The sequence below is a fragment of the Hippichthys cyanospilos genome, chromosome 19, assembly GCF_059441005.1.
Source record: "Hippichthys cyanospilos isolate Australia breed blue-spotted pipefish chromosome 19, RoL_Hcya_1.0, whole genome shotgun sequence".
In the NCBI taxonomy this organism is placed as follows: domain Eukaryota; kingdom Metazoa; phylum Chordata; class Actinopteri; order Syngnathiformes; family Syngnathidae; genus Hippichthys; species Hippichthys cyanospilos.
The window spans coordinates 2,784,070-2,794,250 of record NC_142387.1 but is presented as its reverse complement, the minus strand read 5'-3'; the positions used below and the strand labels follow the sequence as shown (position 1 = coordinate 2,794,250).

General features: G+C 38.6%; 1 protein-coding gene across 3 annotated transcripts in view; it reads left to right on the top strand.

Annotated features, from left to right (window-relative positions):
- Positions 1-68: 68 nt before the first annotated feature.
- Positions 69-10,181, top strand: part of trappc11 (trafficking protein particle complex subunit 11) — a 34,179-nt gene continuing 24,066 nt past the window's right edge. The window contains exons 1-9 of one of the 3 annotated variants that reach the window (XM_088401701.1): positions 69-110; positions 424-652; positions 797-966; positions 1,748-1,818; positions 3,778-3,892; positions 5,205-5,304; positions 6,243-6,316; positions 6,383-6,479; positions 6,853-6,986. In XM_088401701.1, the coding sequence (XP_088257827.1) occupies positions 449-652; positions 797-966; positions 1,748-1,818; positions 3,778-3,892; positions 5,205-5,304; positions 6,243-6,316; positions 6,383-6,479; positions 6,853-6,986 (965 nt within the window). In that variant the 5' untranslated portion in view covers positions 69-110; positions 424-448. The other 2 variants (XM_088401702.1, XM_088401700.1) reach the window with 2 other exon arrangements.

The following is a 10,181-nucleotide window of genomic DNA, read 5'->3' as shown; positions in this document are numbered from 1 at the left end:
AGCTCATATTTTACTCCGGACCAAATGGGGGCGGTAATGTTACACAGTCGCTTTTTGCCAACCACTTAAAAGGAAAATGCAAGAACACCCCACCCATGTCCTGTTTAACAGTACGTGTTTTGTTTCTTCCATTTATCATATTTGAAGTAAAATGGAAAGTGTGATTCCGGTTTCATAAATCAAGTCATGGTCTAATTATACTTTTTGTTTTCCTTGTTTGGTGGCACATCTGACCGTGAGTCACCTGGGAGATTTTGTCTGTCCGATTTTATATGCAAAAGTACTGTGCGTCCTCCTGAGGTATTCGCGATGTTTTTGTCGTCGAGGATACAGTAATTGCTAAGCTGAATTGGCCGTGCAACCCAGAAGTAGGTCGTTATCGATTGTATATTTATTTTGCTTGCTCTTGATTTGTCGTTGTAGTTGACACCGCTGTTGAAAGTTAAGGATGGCCGGTCTGCAGTGGGAGCTTCCCACAGAGCTATGCTGTCGACCGATGGCTTTTGTAGCTCTAACTGGCTTGGATGTTGTGTACAATGCTGTGCACCGTGCAATTTGGGATGTGTTCAGTGCCAACCGACGAGCTGACAGAGTGCCCATCTCTTTCAAAATCCTTCCTGGAGACCATGAGTATCCGAAGTGTCGAACTAAGGTTTGTTAAGAAAGATGATGTTTCCTTCAGAAGTTCATCGTCGTCACGTAGTAAAATACAGTAGTAGCAAATCCCACTCAATTTTAGATGAAGAGTTGTGTGATTGTAATTTTACGGTTATTATATTTTTGTCTTCTCCCGCAGCGTACGTCCTATGAGTGGTATATTCCTAAAGGAATGTTGAAAACATCCTGGATGAACAAGCACCTCAACGAAGTACCAGCACTGGTTGTCGTCTTCTACGAATTGGATTGGGATGACCCGCAGTGGAAAGAGAAACAATCTGAATGTGCTACCAAGGTTGAGATTGTCAGGTATATTTTTACTTACGTATTTTATTATTTGTCATCATTTTCCTTTGATAATTTTCGTCACCTTCAAATTGTATTTCAATCATGTACAATGTAGTAATATACAGTAATAATAACTGTACTGATGTCTGCAGGGGTGTAGCCAGATGTTTTTCATTGAGGTGGTCAGGTTAACACAACTCCACTCAGTTAAGGATGATCATGTATGCGTGCATCATTCCTCGTCAAAGCCAGTGGCGTCCATGTTACTTCAAAATTGCAGTGCATAATTTATTACTTACTACTGTTGTTTCAAAGTACTTAGTTACATTAAAGCATTGCTGTATTTGAAATGTAGGGCATTACACTACTATTGTACTGTTGTACTATGCTACAAAATTGGAAATATGGATTTGCCATTCTAAAACTAGCTCATTATACATCCAGTGGAAGGTTGTCTTAAGCCTAAAATTAGTACAAATCATTTAATCTGTATTGCATTGTAAACTTTTAAGGACAAGATACAAAATATTTTTTTGTATTTTAATCATTTTATTATTTAGCTTCACAACATAGTGAGTCATTGTTTATGCTTTAGGCAGAAACTGTCCAGAGAGTGACTTGGGGTTGGCATGGCCATCACGTAGAGCCACCCTTGTTTCCTTTTTTTCGAATAAGTATTATCTTTATTAGCAAAAAGCCACTATTACAGACAATACATTTAGGACATAAAAACAAAAGCACATAGAATCCTTAAGCACTATTGTGTGTCCAGTAGCAATTCATGTCACCTCTTATGTTTTAGATCCAGTCTCCAAAGCAGGAATACAAAAGTGGCCATAGTCTTAATTCAAAGGAAAACGCCTCTGCCTCCAGGTAAGGACCCCTACTGAATTTTGAAACACGGTGTGCTCTTTTAACTCCCATTTTAGTGGCGGAATTTAAGTAAACCATCGTGCAAATTGTGATACAACCATATTATTTGGCATGAGTGTTTCTTAAAGGTTACTTTTTCTTGAAAAAAGTACCAGCCATGAAAATAAAACATATATTGATGGTGGCCATTATTCGAGATGGCCACCAAAAGCACGTCTCTTCTGCATTTTTTTTAAAACAACCGCACTGTTAATTAGTAATAGTTGAATGACGCCTAGTCAAGCGTTTAACACATTCTCTTCTTATGTTGACACAATATGTCGGTGGGTCATTTAATTGTAATTTTGAGGTCTTGAAAAATAATTGCAGTCTGCATAAATAGCACGGAGTGCGTTGCTTCAGTAGTGAATATCAAATTATTGAAGTTCTTACTCTTTGAAAGAAGAGCTGAAGTTATCCCAATAATCTGAATGCTATGAAAACAACAAATGGATGTAAAATTGGATATACAATAACAATATCTATTATATTCTATTCAAAATATTTGTGTTGTAAAGAAGTACAAATCTGAAATTAAAGTTTGTTTTTTCAACATTGGAGTGCTTGTGGACCTGTTCATGAGGTGGCAAAGAACGGGTTTTGTAAAGTTTTTTTTTTTTTCTTAACAATTTTGGTGAAAAGCGGTTTTGCCTTTTTGACACCAGTTTTCCTGGTTTTGAGAAAATGCTCTGTTACTTATTGATGTGGCTGGTGTGCCTAAGAACAGTAACCATCCATTTATCCATCCATCCATTTTCTTAGTCTAAAGAAAATGGATTGAAGTGAAGATTATAGTGAAGATTATAGCAAATTATAGATAGATGTATTAAATACTAAAGTGATTAATTATATCAACAACTTCCTCAAGTCTAGACATTTTCTATGCAAACCTTTATGTGCAGCAAAACATGTAATGGCTCATGTATTTCATGGACGTATGCATGGTTATATAAATAAATAAATAAATGAAACTCATAAAGTTTTATTTAATTAATATCATTCCCCCACCAAGGATTGAACCTACATAAGAGTCTGTTCACTGGCAAAGAGCTGACCATTGAGCTAAAGGCCCATAAGTTCATTAACATTTTCACATTTATGATGGGGATACAGTTCAATCGAATCAGAAAAAATACGAAAAGTATTTTTTAAGATAGCTTTTGTTATGTCCTTATGCTCCAAAAATGGTAATTGTGAAAATCGTAACAAAATCAAATTTGACCGTCGTGTTCTTGATACATCACTTTTTCAGCAAAAAGTGCCATTTTTTTCTCTATTGTCAACAGTGCTCAACAAAATGAACTGCTAGTGTGAGTGTGTCAATCAGGATGACTTCTCATTGCTCACAGAATTAAGTTATTGTAACAGTTCACATGGTGTTTTATATTCCCCAGTACCATGAAATGGGAGTTGGTTTTTGGTACATAAATTGAAGCTACTTCTTAGATGTGGTTTTAAGCACTTAAGCTTTACTTCCACTGAGTAAATAGGTTTTCTTGACATTTAATGACCTTATTGTTTCTGGAATCACTGAAGTTTCTATTTTTTGTTTGTTTTTTATATATTTATATATGTAAGAGAACGTTTGAAGCTTTTTTTTTTTTTTTACAACATTTTGTGCTATACCACTAATGTGTAAGGAATGAATTAATAAATAAATAAATAAATAAATAAGTTGCGTTTTTAGAACACTGCTGCTCCTACCAAATAAAAGGTATGTTGTGATAGAGTTCCTAGAAATAAAAAAGTAAATTAAAAAAATAGAATGCTGTCTTATTTTCTGCCATTATACATTGCAGATGTTTCAGATTCGAACTGTAATTAACCAAATTCAGATGACTTTGACTCTGTGACGCATCTTGGCCACTGTTTTTGCGTCACTCACAGTATGTTTGCTTTTTTTCATATTTTTTTTTAAAGGAGAAGACTTGGTAGCATCGGAAAGAGCTGCAGCAATATGTCATGCCTGTGATCTTTCCGGGAAGAGTCTGTTTGTTCTGCCACATACCGACCACCTGGTTGGTTACATTATAAGGTAATTATAATAAAAATGATTAAATAAATGCACAATCAGTAAATGTTAGTGCAGTAGTCCTTGAATTACAACTCCAAAACGCAAAAGATGTCATTTTACTCATTCTGTGTCTAGACATTTCCCAAACAACCAACTCCTTTTATTGCATTTTGAATGATTTTCACTGACCATTCAAGGCCCACAGAATATTGTGTTCTATATTAATATGAACACCAACATTACCAAAAAGTTTCTTACCTTTCTCTGTTCTTAAATAATCCAAAAATATTTTTTTTCTGACAAGAAAATGGGAAAATTACCCTAATTCCCAAATGTAAGACACATATTACATTTTCAATCAGTGTAAAGATTTGTGTTGGGGAGTTTTTCTTATCCCATAAACTGAAAAGACGTTTGTAGATGATAATCTTTTGTCAATACAATAAAGCAGGAATCTCCAAACCTTTTCATCTGAGGGCCACATCACTCTTCTCAGATGGGGGGCCGTGGCAGTTTGTGACAAAAAGTGTGACAATCGCTGAGATGTCTGAATGTGAACATTTATTGTTTTCCAGAATGCCACACATAACTAAATATTAAAAACCTTTTCTGGGATCTCGACAGAGAAAAAAATTAAACTAAATAACAATATTAATGGCACACTTAACCAAATATTAATACGCCTATCTTGCATATCAGAAAGAGAAAAAAAAATCAGAATGCGTCTCTAGTATTGTTCCGGGGGCCGGGCAAAATGCGGAAGCAGGCCCTAATTTGGGGACCACTGCGATAAAGCATCTAAATCTTTGAGCAAAAACTGTGAAAACATTCATTGACTAAATACACATGGAAAAGTGGATCTGGCAAAAACAATCAAGAGAATATTGGAGCCAGATCGTTGATGAGTACTGTACAGTTTATTACTCATTAAGTCAATGCATCTTAGACGGTGCATTGTTGTAAAGGTGCAACTAAATACTAGTGGTGTGGTAATATTTATTTCATGATTCCATATTTTTTCCTTAAAATTGAGTGATTCCATCCACCCCTCAGTGCTTCCTTTAAACTGTCAATTATCATTTTTTTTTTCCTTTGAGCCAGAACATTACTATTTTATATCTTAAGTTTTAAGTTGGTAAGATGGTGACTTGCTTTTCTCCTTACAAATTTGAACAATTGAATGCTAATCCATATTTTTTGCACAATTGTAGTTGCCCACTTTCTATTTTAAAACTTTTTATCTTATGAAATACGATTTTAACAGATGTGTGAACTTTCATCTGCATATCTACATTAAATGGTGTTTTAAAATGATATTTCTCCCAATCTCTAGGTTGGAGAATGCCTTTTATGAACATGCACAGACGTATTATTACAATGAAATCCGCCGAGTAAAGTCACATAAAGAGTTTCTGAACAAGACAACACATCAGGTGAGGAAAAAAATACTGCTGGAAAATAATCCCTCAGGGACACACATGTTCTTGTTCAGATGACTTGTCTTTGGAAGATGAAAACAAAATCACTAACTGTAAGCAACTAGTCTTCCTTCTTCTGCAGCAATGGATTTACAGCAATACCAAAAGGATTAAATAAATAAAAATAACATCGGAAGCAATTTTATAATGTTGATTTGGGAGGGTATCCCAGGCTTGGCTAGCTTAGCATTCTTAGTATTTATTGATTATCTCCAGCTTTGTTTCCATATAAATAATCTTCTTCTCTCTTTAACAACACTAGCAATCTTTGGACCCATGGCTAACCAATTAATGTTTGAATTAAGCACTACAATGCACAATAAATACCATGTTGAAATCACTCTCAAACAAATCAAGTTTTTTGGCAGCCATCTTTGTGACCCCTTGCGCCAACCAATAGCAGACCAGCATCTTCATGACGCCGACCGATAGTAGACCAGTATCTTAGGGAGTTGGGACACCGACCAATAGCAGACCAGCATTGTAGTGATGTAGCAGAGAGGCGTATATAGACATGAGTGCTCACTGAATGCCATGTTGAATGTGTCATAAGGCGAAATAAATGGCTCAAAGAGGGGACAAAAAAAAAACATAGCAGGTCACGTCAGAAGGTGAAAAAAACGTAAGGCAGGGACGTTGTAAACCGGGGTTCCACTGTATATCTTTTGTTAGTTTTCTTTTCCTCTTTAGTTTCATGTTTTTGTTGAAATGTGGACATTAGAGGTGAAGCTAATATTAGAAAAAGATTTTAAATTATATTGGTGTTATTTATATCACAGGAACATTTTGTTTGAACATGTATTGGGAGAGTTCTGATTACAACTGTAGGTTTTACTTTATAACATGTAAATCCTCAACAAACACATTTTCTTAAATTGCATTTCTGTTTCTAGTTGCTCTTTGTCCGACACCAATTCAAGATCGCTTTCTTCAGTGAGCTTAAGCAAGATACCCAGAATGCGCTGAAGTAAGTCATTAATAAGTAACAGAATACCGGTATGTGAGTACCTTTCATTTTTTTCTTTCCATGCAGGCACTACAGAACTGCATACAGTCTTGTTCATGAGTTGAGAGCTCACGAGTCAAATATGTTGGAGATTAAAACTTTGGCAGGATTCATTAATTACAAGGTTTGTAACAGTCTAGTTGGACTTTTTAACCCAAAACATTATTCAGACATTATTTCAACCCTGTATTTTCCAGAGTATGGACCTGTGTTCAATGTTGTTTTTTAATCATTGGGAAATTAATTCTTTTAACTCCCAAGGAAGGACTCATCTTGACACAGGTGTCAATATCGCCTTCGTTTGTCCAAAACACATTTGTTGGACTTTCAACTCCTTTCAAGTCCTTAAGTAACATGCACTGAGCAATGTAATGTTCTGATTACTTCTTGTCGTCATAGGAGAAGCCTGGCAAACCACTTCAACCATACCGAGTGAAAATCTGTATTGTTTGTGTAATGTTCCACTATGAGACATTCTTTTTATTTTCCTGTTTTAGGTGTGTCGGCTGTGTTTCCAGCACAATACTCCCCTTGATGCAATTTCCCAGTTCAGAAAACACATTGATCTTTGTAAGAAGAAAATTGGTAGTGCTGAACTGGCTTTTGAGCATGCTGCATGGATGGCAAAACAGTGAGTTATACTTATACATACACACTAACATAAATGCACCATCACCATTTTAACATGAGTGAATGGAGAAATTATTGAAATGACTTGATTTTAACTGACTTTTAAGAGGATACGGGTACACAACAGATTAAGGGGTTCTATGAAATTAGTACATTACTTCCTACTCTTTATATTGCATGCTATACTTCTATCTGTGGCAGCCATCTATTACAAAAACAAAATAAAAGAAAACAAAGCCTAACCAATTATGTAACCCTCCCCAAATCAGTAAACATATAAAAGGTTAATTTGCTTTTGAGCATGCTGCATGAATGGCAAAATGTGAGTTAAACACATACAGGCACACTAACTTAAATGCACCCTCAAAATTTGAATGAGAGAATGTATTAACTATTGAAATTACTTGAATTTAGCCGGGACCTTTAAGAAAATAAAGGGTACAAAACAGATTAGTAGATGTGTCTGTGAAGACGGTCCAATACTTTTCTAGGTAGGTGATTCTATATAAGATATCTATGGCAGCCAAATCAAAATTTGTATAAGATAATCACATATGGTTAGATAGCTTTGGCAGGCCTTCACACCACATTTGGCTGCATGTTTTACTGTCGTGCAGCACATTTTGCTGAGGATTCTATTGCACTTTTGGCCCAACAAGCCAAAAACAAAAATTCCATGCTGTTCAAACCATGTCTCATGTTTTAATCTTGTGAAAATCGTCCCATCCCTAATACAGTACAGTGGACTTTCGCCTTCAGATGTCGACCGCGGCGGTTTTTTGTCCCCTATTTACGCCATTTTTTTCACGTTGCGACAAAAACTCCTCCTCAAACATGGCTGGCAGTGTGCCTGCGTGACTGCGAGTCGCTCCGCGCTCATACGGCTATAAACACGTCACCGCTTAAGTCACTAAAATGCTGGTCTGCTATTGGCCGGCGTCACAGAAACACTAAGATGCTGGTTTGGTATTGGTCGGCGTCACGGTTTCCGAAATGACGGAACGTTAAAGCTTTGTTTGCCTGTTAGTGCTTACCAAAACGTCTTTGCATTTTAGTGCTTAATTAAAACTTGAATTGTTCAGCCATGGGTCCAAAGATTGCTAGTGATGTTAAAGAGAGAAGTAAGAAATACGAAGAAGGCTAAACTAGGCTAGGCTACCCTCACTATGGCATATGGCCATAACAAGCTCTCACGGCCCTCAAAAGGTAAAACAAAAATATTTCTATAGTTTTTATTATTATTTAACTGTATACATGTATATTACTTATAAGTAGCATTCACTATATTATTTTGATACCAATTGTACATACATATTAAAATGTATGTACAATTTTTATGTTTTTACCTGGGGTTTTACACGTATTTGCTATTAAACATAGGTTTGGATCGCCCGCCATACGGCGAATTCGCGTTACAATCCCAACTGCGGAATGGATTAATATTGTAAACCGGGGGCCCGCTGTATATACAATTATCCATCCATCCATCCATCCATCCATTATTAACTGCTTTATCCGGAATCGGTTTGTGGGGGCAGCAACTTGAGCAGGGAAGAACAGACCAATCTCCCTGGCCACTTTGTCCAGCTGCTCCGGGAGGATCCCCAGGCGTTCCCAGGCCAGCCAAGAGATATAGTCTCTCCAAGGTGTCCTGGGCCAACTCCGGGGTGGGACATGCCTGGAATGCCTCCCGAGGGAGGCGACTGGGAGAAATCCTACCAGGTTCCCGAGCTACCTCAACTGGCTCCTCTCAATGCAAAGGAGTAGCGGCTCGACACGGAGTCCCTCCCGGATGACCGAGTTTCTCACCCTATCTCTAAGGGAGAGACCGGAAACCCTGCGGAGGAAACTCATTTTGGCGGCTTGTATCCGGGATCTCGTTCTTTTGGTCACGACCCACAGCTCCTGATCATAGGTGAGGGCAGGAATGTTGATCGACCAGGAAACAGAAAGCTTTGCTTTTTGGCTCAGCTCTATCTTCATCACGACAGTTCATAAAGCTCCATCAATCCGCCTGACGATCTCCTGTTCTATCCTGCCCTCATTCGTGTATAAGACCCCAAGATATTTGAACTCCTCCACTTGGGGCTGGACCGCATCCCCGACATGGAGAGGGCACGCCACACCTTTGCGACTGGGGACCATGGTCTCATATGTGAAGATACTGATCTTCATCCCAGCCACTTCACTCTCTGCTGCAAACCGCTCCAGTAAGAGTTGTAGGTTACGGCCTGAGGAAGCCAACAGCACCACATCATCCGCAAATAGCATAGATGCAATGCTTAGGCTCCCAAACCAAACCCCCTCAACGCCTCGGCTCCGCCTAGAAATTTTGATCATAAAAGTAATGAACAGAATTGGTGACAAATGGCAGCCTTGGCGGAGTCCAATCCTCACTGGAAACAGATTCGACTTACAGCCGGCAATGCAAACCAAACTCTGACATTGGTCGTACAGGGATTGAACACCCCGTGTCAAGGCGTCCGGTACCCCATACTCCTGAAGCACCCTTCACAGAGCTCCCTGCGGGACACGGTCAAACACCTTTTCCATGTCCACAACACACATGTAGACTGGTTGGGTAAAGTCTGGTTGGGTGAACTCCCATTTTGGGTGAACTCCCCTCGAGGACACTGCCGAGGGTGTAGAGCTGGTCCGCTTTTCCACAGCCATGGACGAAAACCACACCGCTTCTCCTGAATCTCAGGGTTGACTTCCTGACGGACCCTCATCTCTAGCACCCCTGAATAGACCTTACCGGGGAGGCTGAGGAATATGACCACCACCCCAGTCTGACAATCGAGGGGCACTGTCCCCGATGTCCACGCAATGTTGCAGTGGTGTGTCAACCAGGGCAGCCCTACAACATCCAGAGCCTTTAGGAACTACGGGTGCATCTCGTTTAACCCCTGGGCCCTGCCACCAAGGAGTTTTTTTACTTCAGCCCCAGAGATAGAAGAGCCCACCTCGGAGCTTCCAGACTGCTTTCTCAGAGGCGTCGGCGGATTTGAGAAGGACTTTGAAGTAGTGGACCCCCGCTATACGTAATTAATCCAGCAGTTGGGATCGTTCGGCGAAATCGTCTTATAGCGAACAATAGAAACTAATGCAATTAGCTAATGCATATCAAACCCCAGGTAAAAACATCAAAATTGTATATACCTGTACATATTAAAAATTAGTAATAAAATAGTCA